At 33.9% G+C, this 17174-nt stretch overlaps 1 protein-coding gene across 1 annotated transcript; it reads left to right on the forward strand.

Annotated features, from left to right (window-relative positions):
- Positions 1-329: 329 nt before the first annotated feature.
- Positions 330-15982, forward strand: LOC117327346 (guanine nucleotide exchange protein smcr8a-like; the record flags this gene model as incomplete). The annotated part of the gene is given in 11 exon segments (XM_033884284.1): positions 330-940; positions 1355-1409; positions 1779-1837; positions 2664-2826; positions 3653-3797; positions 4708-4764; positions 5783-5862; positions 8153-8230; positions 9535-9634; positions 9922-9985; positions 10801-15982. Coding segments are annotated over 11 exon segments (1471 nt in total), but the record flags the coding sequence as incomplete, so codon positions are not given.
- Between the last annotated feature and the right edge of the window lie 1192 nt (positions 15983-17174).

The following is a 17174-nucleotide window of genomic DNA, read 5'->3' on the forward strand; positions in this document are numbered from 1 at the left end:
CTCAGGTCAGCTATATTTTAGTTTGTGGAGGATTCATGTATTTGTTTTTAATGTAGATGTTGGTCAGGAATTCAGAGATTTATATATGTACATATAATATAATCAATGTTAATTTTACATTTATTTGTTGCTTTGTAAAATTTTGTAATATTTTATTATATGATGAAAAAATATGTGACCTCAGTTAAGGAGTCCGGACTTTTTATTCCGACTCAACTTGAAAATAACCTACGGAGTAACCATCCAAATCAAATTTGATGGGTAGCTGTCACTCTTGCCTACTACCTAGATACCGACAATAAAGATATTTAAACTAGATTTTTTTTTAGTTACAGTACAAGAGATTTTAGACGGAACAGTGAGGAAGGGTCAGAATCAGTGCAGACCTCTGACACAGAGGCTACATCTTTCTCCTCTGATTTCTCTTTCATTTCACGGCAAGATGAATCAATGACTTCCCTCGATAAAACACTTTTGAATGAAAACCAAGAATCGTTGTTCAGTAAACTTCATTCTGCAAGTAACCCGAACACTAGTCTGAATAAGAGTCCAGCTCACAACAGCTCTCCAGTGCAAGGGAGAAACTTCCCCCACCTAGAATCCGCAACAGTAAGTGTTGTTGAAAATGCAGAATGTCGTAGGTGTAAAGCAATGCAGTCCGATGTTGGATGTCAAAGTCAGACATTGTGTGCCTGCTCCTGGAGCAGTGGTGAAACTGTTACACCTTCAGGTGACTTTGACGATTTCAAATTACGTGGCATTGGTTTAACAGAAACTGTAAAAACTGGACATCAAGGAAACCCAGGAGAATCAAAGCTGTGGAAATGTGATATAAAAAATGGTTGCCCTACGGACACTGATGTACTTGGCTGCCAAACAGATTTTGATAAGCTTTCCCTCCAGCAGCAGTTCTCACAGTTAAGCTTTAGAGACACTCCAGGTAGGTTGATAAATCTATTTTTTCACATTTTCTATGTCCAAAAGTTATTTCTTTGAAGGTTTTCAATGTTTTTTCATGAAACAACAGCTGTTGTTATATAGTAGAGGTTCCATTCCTGTAAACATCCTGTATACCATAACTTTGTTCTTCCGCTTAAGAATTACAGTCATATCGGGTCAATCTACCAAGGTATATTTCTCTACTTCTTTTTGAACATCAAAGAAAAAGTTACTCTGAAGTCTTCTGCTAATTATGAAAACTCTAGCCAAGGTTTATTGTGACTTCTGGTTCCAATCAGAAAAAATGTTTCCCGAAAATTCCTCACTTTATCACAAAATGAGTAGGTAAAAAAGTTAAAGTTTGGTTAATTTTAATTTTGTAAAGAAAGTGTATAACAATGTGTGTTTTTTGTAGATTCCACCAATCCTCAACAAGTAGATGAGAGTATTACTGACAATCCTTTGGCCTTGTAAGTAATCTTATATATATATAATACATATGACATTGTTTAACCAGTTTTTGTTTTGTAACTAAATTAAAATCTGACATCTCTGCTGCTTTTTTTGTTGATGGAATACGTGTATCAATATTAATATACACTGTCATAATCAAAATGTTACCGTCTCATTTTTTACTTTGTCCTATGGGAAATTCATGTGTTCCTCTATGATTTTGACAATGCATGAATACATCTCAACATACATTCTGGCATTATACATATGTTAGCTGAAGTATTGAATTGAGTCCATGGTATACGTACAAATGTATAGAGTAGAGTATATATGTCCGCTGCTTGAGGTAATAGCTTTAAACTACTCATTCCTGTGTAATATTTCAGCTGCTCTGCTACAAAAGTTCTTGGTAGCCTGTCTACTTCCAAAGAGAGCCTCAACTCTGGTAAACACACTTTTTAATAATATCTATTTCAATAAGTAATAGTTTTGTTGTTGCTTTTCAGCTATTCGTACCTGCAAATTTTCTGTATTTTAACATTAGAGATCGACGTTTTTCAGGGATTAGGGGGGTAATTTTGTGTATCCTGCACTCAAGCGTGCCTATTTACGTTTTTTGCTTATTATTCGAGATATAACGTTAATTAACATTAATTTTGTGAAATAATTTACACATGCAACAAGTAAACCAAATTCAAAACATTACTGACAGAGAACATTGAAAAACACATTTTAACTTAACATAATGAATCGTCTATGTATATAATGTAATATGTACTAGCTTGTGTGATCATTGACCTCACTGACATCACTCAGATGACAAAACTCTCAACAAAGACCATGCACCCCCGTTATAAGACCACCTGATGCCTGTCCCATAGGTGGTCTCATAAGTGGGGGACCACTGTACAAATGATGTCCCTTTGACACCCTACCATAAAGTCACTTGGGAAATCTAAATTGCTTGCCAATGGTAGACATTGCTTGGTGCTTCATCACTACCCGGTATATGTGCTAAAGATTAATGATTTGATTAATTCAAACTCGTATTACTAGTTTCAGTCACTTTCTCGATATTTTATGCCAAACTTAGGGAATGATCAGAATATATGTATTGAACAAACTTTGTCAGATGGGAAGGAAATAGGTAATGCTAATTATTAAAAAATATTTTTTGTGCTTACTAATCAAAAATACCTTTAAATTCAAACCTAATGATTCTTAAAAAAAATCACAATGGTATAATGATTGTAATATTGTTGTTGTTCCAGCCCAGGGTATATACAAACTGCTGAATAACTATAACAACATGCATCATGTGATATACAGCCTGTTGTCAGGGCGACCAGTCATCGTCATAGCAACAGCAGCATTTGAAAAAGATGTTAAGGAAATAGTACGAGCCCTCCAGCATTTTCTGCCAAACAACCCTAGGTTAGTAGGCCATACAACTCAACCAAACATTTGTAGCTATCTGTGAAAGTCTGTTGAACTCAATGTGTGTACTTTACCAATGCTATATGATTATGGGGACAGGTGCACTTATTAGGTTAAATACAATGGGTGTCAAACAATGGTCCTCTGAATAGACTAGGATTCACCTTCAGAAGTGTGTGACTACCATATTCATGAAATGGTCCGAATCAATTATAATCAGTATGCTTTAATTGGTCTTGTGTGAAACCTTGATACTAGTTGAGACCTTTTTAGGGGCACAATAGCTCAGTTGGTTAGAGCACCAGCCGTGTAACCTCTCATCTAAGGTGCATGGTTTGATGCTCCCTACCAGTGTCGGTTTGTGTTTCTCGGGAAACTGAGAATCTGGTCGGCCTGTGCTATCATGGTTATGTCCTTGGGCAAAACACTTTTTAGCCTTTGCTCTGAATGGCATACAACGGGCATGTCATGAGCCTACAGTATGGTGTTCAGTGAAGAAGTCACCAACTAATACAAGGAGACCAAGCCTCAAAATGACCCTGACAATAAACCCACCAAACAAACATTCTTTTTAACTTTGTACATAAAAATTTACACATATGGGTTATCTCCCTTGAATTTTTTAATGAAATATCTGAGTTTACTTGGAATGATATATATATCAGTTGACTACAGTGTTTTGTTTAATACCTACAAAGTTCTCCATTAGCTGACCGTATGTCAAAATTACCACATAAGGATTTAATATGTTTGTGAGTGTAACATTTTAACTCTTCTGGGAAAGATTTCAGGTCAATGTAGCATGCACCCTTAAATCAAACAGGTGTCCAGGTGGTGCCCACCCTAACAGCCATTTGACCTGGCTGTCTCACCTTCCTAAAATCACAGACCTAGGAGGGATGAAACTTGTAGGGGTGTGTCGACCGGAGAAGAAACCAATGGACAGACTCATCACTCCAGCATTTAAAGTACAGTATCTGTACAATATAAACATGTATAGATTTCAATATGGACATCAACTTGGAAAAATTAAAAACTGGCTGCTTGATAAAAAGAATGGTAGTTAAAGAATTTGACCATACTGACAGTGTATACACATTCAGTCAACAGAACATGATCCCCTTTCAGACAGTTGATAAAAATAATAATAATAAATCATTTCTCAGTTTGTTGTCCATGGCCAGTTATTCAGTTGAATAATTGAATGATAACAGAAAATTGACATTAAACTTACAAAATAAACAACTGGGAAATTGAGTAGAAGAATTGTTTTAAGTGATGGTAAAGAATGGTTAGTTCAATTGGAACAAAAGATGACTCACCATTGAAATTGAATTACTTCAGATCGTTTCGTTCAAAGTCCAAAGATTCTGATAAAAAATATTTTTGATTAATTATAGTTCCTACTTTTAATGGAATGTTGCAATATTTTTTCGAGATAAATGAAATATATAAGAGACAGTAAATCAGTATAAATCCATTACACACTCAGCTATAAGTTCCTTGTGCGAACAATAAAAATGGCATTTCTGTGGTTGTCCTTATTAAACTTAACAAGTTTCTATGTTTTATAGTTGTTTTTTTTTGTTCGATATTGTTAACGTATATAATAAAGAACATGACAAGGTATTAAGATTGATAGTTTTACAGAGGATTAATTGGAACATTCAGGCTGTGCTGTGGCCCCTCTTAATTCCTAAATAACCCTTAGGCTAATATTTTTTGAGTTTTGCTTAAGATAGAGGTACAGTCTTAAGAGACATGGTTTCCAAAGGATTAATTGGGACCAAAGAAAATGAGACAATGATTGAAAAAATATGACTGAAAGATATTTTAAATGTTTTGCCATGATAGCTTTCCAACCCTTTCAATTTCCAGAGATTTGTCACAATACTTGATGTGGACAGAAGGGTACTACTTTCTCCAGCTTATCAGGTGAGATGCATCAATGGGTTGACCTACAAGTGTTTTTAATCATTATCAAGAATCAGTACCAAACTATGTTATAATATTAAACAAGCATCAAGCTCCACATTGTCATGATGTTGACTTTAGTTGGCAAAATAATGAGTTAATTGTAGTTTGTATCAAATACATATTAAGTACATACTCATAGTCATAATATCAGTATACAAATATATATTCAATCAAATACATTTTTAATCAAACGCATATTCAGTTATATACATATTCAATCATATACATATATTCAACCAATAACATATTAATCATATACATATTAAATCATATACATATTCAACCTGTCTGTGTATAGGGTCAGGGTTGAATATGGCATCAAGCACATATTCAATCATGCACATATTCAAGCATATACATATTCAATCATATACATATTCAATCAAACATATATTCAAACATACACATATTCAATCATATACACATTCAATCAAACACATATTCAGTCACACACATATTCAATCATATACATATTCAATCATATACACATTCAATCAAACACATATTCAGTCACACACATATTCAATCATATACATATTCAATCATACACATATTCAATCATACACATATTCAATCATATACACATTCAATCAAACACATATACCTGTCTGTATATGGGGTCAGGGTTACAAGGGTTGAATATGGCATCAAGCAAATATTCAGTCTTGCACATATTCAATCATATACATGTTCAATCACAACGTATTCAAATTCCAATCATGACAAATACATATTTTATTCAAAAACATTAAATGATCAGATTTTTACATAATCTTTAGGCAAAATCAATAAACATACAAATCAGTTCAGTGAAATGAAAATGAAAGAAATTCAAACATGAAAATAAATAGATATAATTTTAAATGAAATACTTATCAATTAATCAGTTACAGTCCCAAAATTTTGCATCTATCACTTAAAAAGCATGACTGCACAGTTAAAATTTTCTAAGAGGTTTATCATGTTTTTGTTACAGGGAAGTTTTCTTACCCTTCTCACCAGCAAGAAGAAATCCTTCAAGTTTGAGTCTGATGCCTTGTTGGCCTATATTAAGGGGTAAGGATCAAACTTAATTTTGAAATTAAAGTTCTGTTACGTGGGTTGAATATGGCATCATATTGCTTGGTTGCAGTACCTGTATGTGTATGGTTACTGTGCCTGTATGTGTATGGTTACTGTACCTGTACATGTATTGTTACTGTACCTGTACGTGTATGGTTACTGTACCTGTATGTGTATGGTTACTGTACCTGTATACGTGTATGGTACCTGTACGTGTATGGTTACTGTACCTGTACGTGTATGGTTACTGTACATGTATCTGTACGTGTATGGTTACTGTACCTGTACATGTATGGTTACTGCACCTGTACGTGTATGGTTACTGTACCTGTACATGTATGGTTACTGTACATGTATCTGTACGTGTATGGTTACTGTACCTGTACATGTATGGTTACTGCACCTGTACGTGTATGGTTACTGTACCTGTACGTGTATGGTTACTGTACCTGTATGTGTATGGTTACTGTAACTGTACGTGTATGGTTACTGTACATGTATCTGTACGTGTATGGTTACTGTACCTGTATGTGTATGGTTACTGTACCTGTACATGTATGGTTACTGTACATGTATCTGTACGTGTATGGTTACTGTACCTGTACATGTATGGTTACTGTACCTGTACATGTATGGTTACTGTACCTGTACATGTATGGTTACTGTACCTGTACGTGTATGGTTACTGTACCTGTACATGTATGGTTACTGTACATGTATCTGTACGTGTATGGTTACTGTACCTGTATGTGTATGGTTACTGTACCTGAACATGTATGGTTACTGTATCTGTACATGTATGGTTACTGTACCTGTACGTGTATGGTTACTGTACCTGTAAGTGTATGGTTACTGTACCTGTATGTGTATGGTTACTGCACCTGTACGTGTATGGTTACTGTACCTGTACATGTATGGTTACTGTACCTGTACGTGTATGATTACTGTACCTGTACGTGTATGGTTACTGTATCTGTACATGTATGATTACTGTACATGTATCTGTACGTGTATGGTTACTGTACCTGTACGTGTATGGTTACTGTACATGTATCTGTACGTGTATGGTTACTGTACCTGTACATGTATGGTTACTGCACCTGTACGTGTATGGTTACTGTACCTGTACATGTATGGTTACTGTACCTGTACGTGTATGGTTACTGTACCTGTATGTGTATGGTTACTGTACATGTATCTGTACGTGTATGGTTACTGTACCTGTATGTGTATGGTTACTGTACATGTATCTGTACGTGTATGGTTACTGTACCTGTATGTGTATGGTTACTGTACCTGTACATGTATGGTTACTGTACATGTATGGTTACTGTACCTGTATGTGTATGGTTACTGTACCTGTACGTGTATGGTTACTGTACCTGTACGTGTATGGTTACTGTACCTGTACGTGTATGATTACTGTACATGTATCTGTACGTGTATGGTTACTGTACCTGTACATGTATGGTTACTGCACCTGTACGTGTATGGTTACTGTACCTGTACATGTATGGTTACTGTACCTGTACGTGTATGGTTACTGTACCTGTATGTGTATGGTTACTGTACATGTATCTGTACGTGTATGGTTACTGTACCTGTATGTGTATGGTTACTGTACCTGTACGTGTATGGTTACTGTATCTGTACGTGTATGGTTACTTTATCTGTACGAGTATGGTTACTGTACCTGTACGTGTATGGTTACTGTATCTGTACGTGTATGGTTACTGTACCTGTACATGTATGGTTACTGTATCTGTAAATGTAATGGGTCAAGGTAACTAAAAAGGATTTAATATGGCATCATATTACGTGGGTACTGTACCTGTATTGTATGGTGTCAAGGTAACAAGGGTTGAATATGACATCATATTATGTGGGGGTCAGACACACACAGAGGAACTCACAGACCTATAGCTGGTTTTGTACCAATTCAAATTACTAATTGATCAGATACATCACATTATTGTAATATAAATACAGTTACTCTTAGACTATTAACCTTATTTTGATTTAGAAAATGTTATGCTTCCCCATGCGATGAGGGTGTGTACAGTGTTACCCATGTCTGTCCGTCGTGTCCCATCCCATTCTGAATCTATGTTGTACCCCGAGAACCCTTCAACATGCTGATATGGTCCATATTTTCATCATAGTTTCATAACACCATGCAAGTTCTTCATCGAAAGGGGGACATTTATATCTTACAAACATTTTTTAGTCATTGAGAGATTCTTATTATAATAATACTAATATGTACATTTTGTTTGGTTTTTAGATTGCTGTCAGAAATCTCATCAAAAGCTTTCATCTTCTTCCACCTCTTCTGTCTGGGGAATGCCGGCACTATTGCAAGGTATTTAGCTACCCGATTATATATGTTACATTACAGTTTCAGTTTGGATGTAAAGGATTGGAAATTATATCTCTTTACATTATATCACTTACAGAGACCCTAATCTTGATAGCATATACGTTCATGTATTATGTAATTGATTAACATAGCACAAAGAACTTTTATATACAATAATGTATAATAATATGTTGGAATGTTCTCTGTCAATAAACGTTTACATATTGCTATCAACATATTAATAAGGTCTGTCATGGACTTGTATTAGAACTATACATATACATAATTCCCTGAATCTATAGAGATATCGGAGATTGGTCACATATGCCTTGTCATTAAATTAACATCATTATTTGAAATCCTCTTTGCTGGGTGTCTTCGGCAGTACGCTTCAGTGAGGTAGCACTATAAAGTCGGCATCAGTTCTGTGCTATTCCATGAGACAAAACACAAAAATACCACTGCCTCCTAAAACAAACACATACACCACTGGGATGCATCTTGCACACAGGGAAGGCTGTCCTTAAGTGACCATAGCTGTTGATAGGACGTTAAACAATACAAACTAAACCTAACTGGTTTCTGGTTGACATTGTCAGTTTTTAAAAAAATTGAATAAGATATATTTGTCACCATGAAAATTGAAACTACTTGAAATAGGACTTGTTGGACCTGAGTACACAGAGATGTCAGTGGCTTGTTAAGGAGTACAGGGTTTTATATTGACTAGGTAATGAGTCTGTCGGGTTTGGAATCTCTCTTCCATAGAGCATGTGTTCAGTTTTATCTAAAACTGACTACATCTTGTACATATCTTTCAAATGCTCTGATCTTTGTGTTAGTTTTGTGATTTGGAGTATCAAACAAGTGGCAAATTATATGAAGTAAATAGATTTTATGCATTTTCATATACATGTTATCAAATTGTAACAAGTTAGTACAATAATCAGTCGACATATTGCTCCTTTATGCTTTTGATTTCCAAGTGTAAAAAGTTGGAAAACCAGATATCTAAATGTTAGTTAAAGGAAAGTGTTCAATGTAATACATGATACTGATTGGCAGATCTTAGACTGGGAAAGTATTTGTAATATAACCTATAATTACATACATGGCACTGTTTTGACATAAAGGTCAGAGATACAGGCCCTCTAGGCCTCTTTTACAATTTAAATTCACTGTAACAATGCAGTTTATTTACTTTTAACATACAGAAGAAACAAAAATGTACAAGTAGAGGGCCATTTCAAAATGGTACCAATTTATCATTTATTGTATATAAAACTTGGATCTATTATTGTTTTAAGTGGCTACAGTCTTCATGCTCGGAGCAAGTCATTCCAACAGACCGTGGTGGCCTTCCTCACCAGGTTAGGGGCACTTGACAGTGATGCAGTCATTGTACAGGTATACTATCCCTGGCCAGTACTTTTCAAGTTTAATGTTGATATAACTCATTTCCCAATTGCTGTGAAAAAAATTGTTTCCCACTTACAATTTGGTACTGTCAGGCAGATCCCTCATGTTGAAATCTTTGTAATATTATTTGATAATGAGAACAAAAAGTTAATTATGTCATTTTATGATATTGATGCTGAAGTAGCTTGGTGAGCAGAGCAGGACATCTGAGCCTCTTCAAGTCTGGTTTATGTCTTCTGGCTGCTATGTTGATATTTATTGTTTTTATTTTACAGTACTTGGCCGAGATGATAAAACACCAGCATATTGAGAACCACTACTACACCACCAGTAATACAGGTAGAGACTACCATCTCCTATAGCTCCTCCATCACTCTCTTCCTTGCCTTTTGTCAATGCCTTACATTAAGCCTGTCTATTCGTTCCACCAGATGTTTACATAAGTCCCCTACCAGTGAAAGCGATGAGACTATTGGTTTCCTCTCCATCCGTCTTGTATGTGTGTATGTAACGCAAAAGTTTATCAGCTCTCTAGTGGCTTCATTTCTTGAGTAATTTTGATCAAACTTCACACAATGATAAAGGGCCATTATAAACATCTCAGACAAGATTGAGTTTCAGGGTTTTTGGGTCAAGGTCAGAGTTACTTTTTTTAGCAGGGCATTAAAGGGGAAATGTATCGCTTTAGCAATACCTAGAGAATGCTTGTTATCTGTTGGTCTGTCCAGGCTTTGATAATGCATGTGTTTACCAGTTGGCAGATGTTTTAGGTTACATGTACTGCATGGGGTTAGCGTTGTCACTAGATTTGTTTTATGTTACGCGTTGTCACTAGATTTGTTTTATGTTACATGTACTGGAGTTAGCGTTGTCACCAAATTTGTTTTATGTTACATGTACTGGGGTTACCGTTGTCACCAGATTTATTTTATGTTACATGTACTGGGGTTAGCGTTGTCACCAAATTTGTTTTATGTTACATGTACTGGGGTTACCGTTGTCACCAGATTTGTTTTATGTTACATGTACTGGGGTTACCGTTGTCACCAGATTTATTTTATGTTACATGTACTGGGGTTACCGTTGTCACCAGATTTGTTTTATGTTACATGTACTGGGGTTAGCGTTGTCACCTAATTTGTTTGATATTACAGGAGTGCCAGTCAGACCTCTGCTCCTACGTACCCAAAACTGTCAGACATTCAAATGCTGAATTTACAGAATCTTCTTACTCAGTCATCACGGTTAAAGAGAAGTCTTCAGATGGAGACAACACCATATATAAGGTTGTCCTTCAGATCTGTGGTTTCACAAATCAGTTATTGTTAGCTCGCTTTTTCGAAGAAGAGGGACCAGAAAGCTAGCTAATGGTGTCATCCCAGCGTTGGCGTTGGTTTTCTATTAACATTTTGCCAAATATCAATATGCCGTTCAACACTTGCACCAAAATGTGTATACCAAATAATTTGGTTGAAATTAGGCATTAATGCATCACTCTATAATTGAACTAGGGTACTGATATTTGACATAGGGTTCCCTTGGGGTTAAAATATTCACTACCAGAGTCAAACTAAGGAATTTTGGGGGAAAAACCCTGCTTTGACATGTTTTGGAAATCATATTTGCATTTTTGAAGACATCAATACCAATTCATATAATTATTTGAATTATTTATTGACAAATATTTTTGCGAGAAGAGCAATGCTGTTCTACAACAGTTCTTGTTATTACTTAAAGTTACCATTAGGCCATTACTCAAAAAACATTCTGTTTCTTTTAAAAGTACATTTGTAAATAATGTATTAAGATATCTGCTACTTGCAATTACATGAAGTGTATACTTTTGAATTATATAACTGACAAATTTCATAAAATGATTTTTTTTTGGCACAGTATTTTGTTGTAAAATAGATCAATGTAATTTAAAAACTAGACACATGTAAAGTGAATTTTAAATGAAAATTGTTGTTTATTGTGTTATACATCTAAAATAATGACTGAAATATACTCCATGTTAAATGTGTTACTCATAATGATGATTCTTCTTTTGCTACAACTTGTTTTGTAATCTGGCAAATTTTGATGAAACAAAAGATTTTTGAATCCAATATTTATAATTATATTAATTATATAATTATTGGCAAGATTAAAACTGAAATTTTTAAATCCAATATTTATGTATATTAATTATATAATATAATAATTATTAGCAAAATTAAAACTTCTGAAGCTGAAGATTTTAAAATCCAATCCTTTAATGACAGTGCTATTTATGTTCTTTCTAGTTGGGATTTAAAAATAGTCCCTCAATTAGTGAATGGGATTTGAGAAAACATATAAAAGTATAACCCAAACAGGAGAATATCAAATGTAATGATATATGATACGGGTGTTCTGAATTAGTGTTCCGCAAGTGAAATGTGTCTCACAGAGATGGGAGAAAATACTTCTACCTGTAAATACTCACAGGCCTGGATTGTCTTATGTGTTAGTAGCAATGTTCAGAAAAACTTACTTAAAGTGTTGTTGAATATCAAAATTATGTTGTTAATCATAAGGAATGGGTGGTGCAATAGGGATATATAGTTTACACAGTGCCAAATCATTGTTTCTTTGATTGTAGTTATAATTAAGGTGTATCTATCACACATTAAAAAGTGATGTTCCGATTGTCTTGTAATTATTGTGAGGATTGTGTGTGTAACATTCCATGAAATTTGTATGGAGGTATTCATCTTTCCACGAGTACAAATCCTTGACAAATTTCAGTATTTTATTGATTTATTACCAGATAATCATGTATATTGTATCAATATGAAAGAAAATGTTGAATGTTTTATTTCAGTTAAATGTTATTAGGTTCGGTTGATTTAGTTTATAAACACGTGTACGCTACTGCTAGTAATCAAATAGTTTGGAAAACAATTTAAGCTAATTTATGATTTGACAGGTAAATGAGAAGTCCTCAAATTAAGGATTTAAAAAAGGGTTATATTTTTAAAGATTTTTACACCGTATTATTTTTCATAATAGTCTGAATTTTAATTTTTGAAAAAAATATGACAATTGTCTGAACAATTAAAAACAAATTTGTTTGAATCCTTTCTAAAAATATTTTTATTTTGACTGGTATACATTAATGAATTAATTAAAAGTACAATGTATTCCTGCAATCAGGTTAATATGCAGTGAGATAGATTATCCCTTTCCATACACCTGTACTTTTTTATATATATATATATACAAATATAGTAAGGAGTACTTACTTGTCATATGACGATTTCTGTACTTACATCATTTTTGAATGATGGACCATGTTTGTTATTTTTTCTGTGGATCAATCATTCGATATCCTAGAAATAATTTATATAATACAGCAGGAATTTTGTTGTTTAATTTGGTTGTTTTCGAAAATTTGAATCTTTCATTTTTGGAGTGCCCACCAGGATATGTGTATTCACTTTAATTTCACAGACAGACATTTCTTCTAGATGTAACATTGTTTGCTTCCAGTCAGGAAATAAGTTTTCAGTTCACCTGGTCCGAAGATCTTGAGCGCTTATGCCATGGTGCAGTGTTGAGGATTTGTCATCCATCAGCTTTTCATAAAAACACTACATGTCATGAATATCTTAGTTGATTTTAACTAACGTTGGTCTGAAGAATCCTTGGTTGATGGGGGAACCAATTTTATTTGATGGGTGGTTCACCCAATTTAAATGTCAATTAAAAAAAAAAAAAAAAAATAATATCCACAAATGAACATTTGCAATGACATTATGAAGCAAAATTAGTTTGGATAAACTGGACACCAACTGACCAAAGATCAAGGTCACTGGTTCAATTGTCAAGGATGAAGTTGATCCTTGCTGAAATAAAACATCAAACCTTGCACATGGGTATTATAGCTGTATTTAAATTTCTCTTGGCTAAGCAAACATGGATGTGGAAAGAAACAAGAGTCAAATCAAAGTTCATGTATAATTTATATTACCAGGTAATTGTTTCCTACTTGCAATTATTTTTGAAGTCCAAATATCAACCTCACCAATAAGGGTAGATGGGGAATATATACAGCAACAGGACAGGGCCCTTGCTGGCTGTTGGCTTTCAAGTTTGCTTTCAATTTTCTTATGAACCGGAAAGTTAATTATTAATTAAAGGAAAGTATTGACAGCAATGCATGGAACCGAGTGGTATATCTCCAAATGGGAATAGTATTTATAATATAACTCCTGAGTGCTTTGTCATAATCACTGAATTATCCAGGTGAGTGGTTCAGGCCCCATGGACCTCTTGTTTTGAAAGTTTGTATGGAAGTATACTGTTCCACAGATTTAAGAATGGTTAATGAATTGTGGAGATGGTTTGTTTACTTCACCTATGCTGTTTTTGTAGATTACGGCAGACAAAATGTAATTGGCCCTTGTTCCCTACAGTTTGTCAGTCTGTATGACTGTTGTTATCCGTTCATTATTCAAATACTAGAAGCCTAACAATTCAGCTGCATATATATGTATATTAATTAACACATATTAAAACATACTACAGCAGTACATTCAACCTTTTCTTCTGATTCACTGGTTTTTAGGTTATCTGTTTCTGATTCACTGGTTTTTAGGTTATCTGTGACAAAGACTTTAGTGCCCTTTAATTTTCTAATCACCCTTTGTTTGTTGTCCGTTATCTGTTCATTTTACATTTTCAACTTCTTCTCATTAAGCAAGAGGCCCAGAAACCTGATATTTGGCCTATAGCATGCCGGGATGAGGGGCTATCAGGCTTATTCAAATTAATGACCTTGACTTTTATTCGAGGTCACAGGGGTCAAATATGCTAACATCTTTAAACGCCTTTTTATTAAGCAAGAAGCCCAGAGACCTTATGTTAGGCATATAGCATGCTGGCCTGAAGGTCTATAAAAAGTTTCAAACGAATGACCTTGACTTTCATTCAAGGTCAGTTAGGGTCAAATATTGTCCAGGGTAAATATTAAATGTTGAATCTTTCTGTTATGCACAAATATACTAGTTGCTCTTGCCAGCAGATATTGACAAACTCCTGATGTTACTACCACATGAATCTTACATGAGATAATAACCAATACCTGCTAAAAACATCAGATAACTTTGCATAGCAAAAAACTCAATGGCACAAACTGATGACCTTGAGCTTCAAACAAGGCCACCTGGCTCAAATATGCAAAAATCTTTTAAAAGTCTTCTTCTTTAGAACCAACACTTAGAAACCTGATATTTGGTTTGTAGCAGGCTTAGGAATAACAACATTGACCACAAATTCACTGTTGCAGGAATCAAATCTGCCCAAATATATCAAACACAGATGACCGTTAAAGTTCAAGGGCCTCTTGTAACATTTAATTTAGACTTAGATTTTTGAGTACCGCCTGGTCTAGCAGTCCTATTGAAGCTTTAAACCTGTCCAGTATATATGTATTATGAATTTTAAAATCTATGCAAATTTTGTCATTTTTATTAAAAGAATATGTCTGGTCTAATTTTTTTTTTTGAAAGATAGTCACAGATAAATTGTGAAAAGTGATATTCTCAAACCGATTAAAACAGTTTCAATTAATTTTTATTTCAATTACAACTCAAATATAATGATGATGTGTGTCAAATATGTTACCACCTGAATTTTCATTTATGAACCAATATCATTGTACAGGGTGATTTGTAGTATTAGCTGTGATCATGTTCTGTATCATTATGTGAAAGTGTGAATTTCAGAAATCTCGCGATCAATACCTGTCCCTAGGGTCCTGGTCCTATCCACAACGACGGTAGAAATTAAAGATAGATGTAGTCAAGATTTAGTCGTTTGTACACCAATGGCAGGGTGGTTTTCCTCCAACACAAACACAAAAAAAGCTTTGTGGCATTGCTATTAAAGTATATACATAACTTTTATTTGATGTTGATCATATACAAGATGGAAAATGAAGATTATGGTGCAACGTAATTTACAACATGTACATCACTTAACTATATACTAGATAATACATGATACAAAATGTAAATTTTGTTAGATTAGAAAATCTGTCACTGTATAACTGTATATTTACACATGAAACAATAGTTACTGTTACAAGATAATTAGAGTAATGCATTTTTGTGTATAGACGAGTAACTGTTATGATGAAACATAAAATGAAATTATATTCACGACGGCAAGGGATTGTGCAAGATTGTTGAAAATGTTATCCGTACTGTGTTGTTTTGTAATATTAATGTTTGTAACCAGATTTTTATTAAATATCAGATGGATAACATATCATTCTGTACTCTCTGTTGAAATAAATTTACATAGACTTGACTTGATTTGTTGCATATATTTCCTACCTTCAACATAGATTACAATAATCAAGGTAAATTGCCATCAAGATCACAGAGGTAAAACCTTCTTCGTACCTCAGAAAATGTTTACCGTAAATTCAGCGATTTAAGTTTAGAAACTTTCGGCTTATCATGCAACGTATACTTACTAACAAATTTTGGCATCAGTGGTACGTTGATAAGTTTACATTATTACATATGGGTTGACTTCTTAGTCTTTAATAGTCTTAATAAATTGAACTCAACACTGAAAGTAAGTCCTAATTTATTATATATTGTATTCAAAATAACCAAATTCACAACAGTACAAAATTAATCAAAACCAATTGTCTCATTAAATGTGCAATAAGTTTGTGATACAAACAAGTTAAACACACAAAGCAACATTGTCTCATTAAATGTGCAATAAGTTTGTGATACAACCAAGTTAAACACACAAAGCAACATTGTCTCATTAAATGTGCAATAAGTTTGTGATACAAACAAGTTAAACACACAAAGCAACATTTTCTCATTAAATGTGCAATAAGTTTGTGATACAACCAAGTTAAACACACAAATCAACATTGTCTCATTAAATGTGCAATAAGTTTGTGATACAACCAAGTTAAACACACAAAGCAACAGTCTCATTAAATGTGCAATAAGTTTGTGATACAACCAAGTTAAACACACAAAGCAACATTGTCTCATTAAATGTGCAATAACCCTTAGCAAAATGCAATGGCATTAAAATACCATTGAAATAGCATTACTTCAAAACCATTGATAAGCCATTGAAATACCATTTATTTAGGTTGATCAATGCTTCTCATGAAGAACCATTGAAACACCATTTGAACACCATTGAAACGCCATTGAAATGAGCCGAAATATTTAAATTAGTTTGCTAAATAAGGTATCATGAAACAATGGTATTTCAATGGTTTTTCAATGGTATTTAAATGGTATTTTAATGGTATTTTAATGGCATTTCAATGGTCTTGGAAATAAATTTCAATGGTATATCAATGGTTTTAAGAAAAAAACAATGGTAATTCAATGGCATTCCAAGACTCCGTCTATCTACATGTATCTGAACCCAGGAACCTAGAATAATCAAATCACTTCTATATTCATGGTGTGGTTTTCTAGTGTTCAATTTACGGTGTTCATCAAAATTATTAATAAAA

The sequence above is a fragment of the Pecten maximus genome, chromosome 5 (genome assembly GCF_902652985.1).
Source record: "Pecten maximus chromosome 5, xPecMax1.1, whole genome shotgun sequence".
NCBI classification, from domain to species: domain Eukaryota; kingdom Metazoa; phylum Mollusca; class Bivalvia; order Pectinida; family Pectinidae; genus Pecten; species Pecten maximus.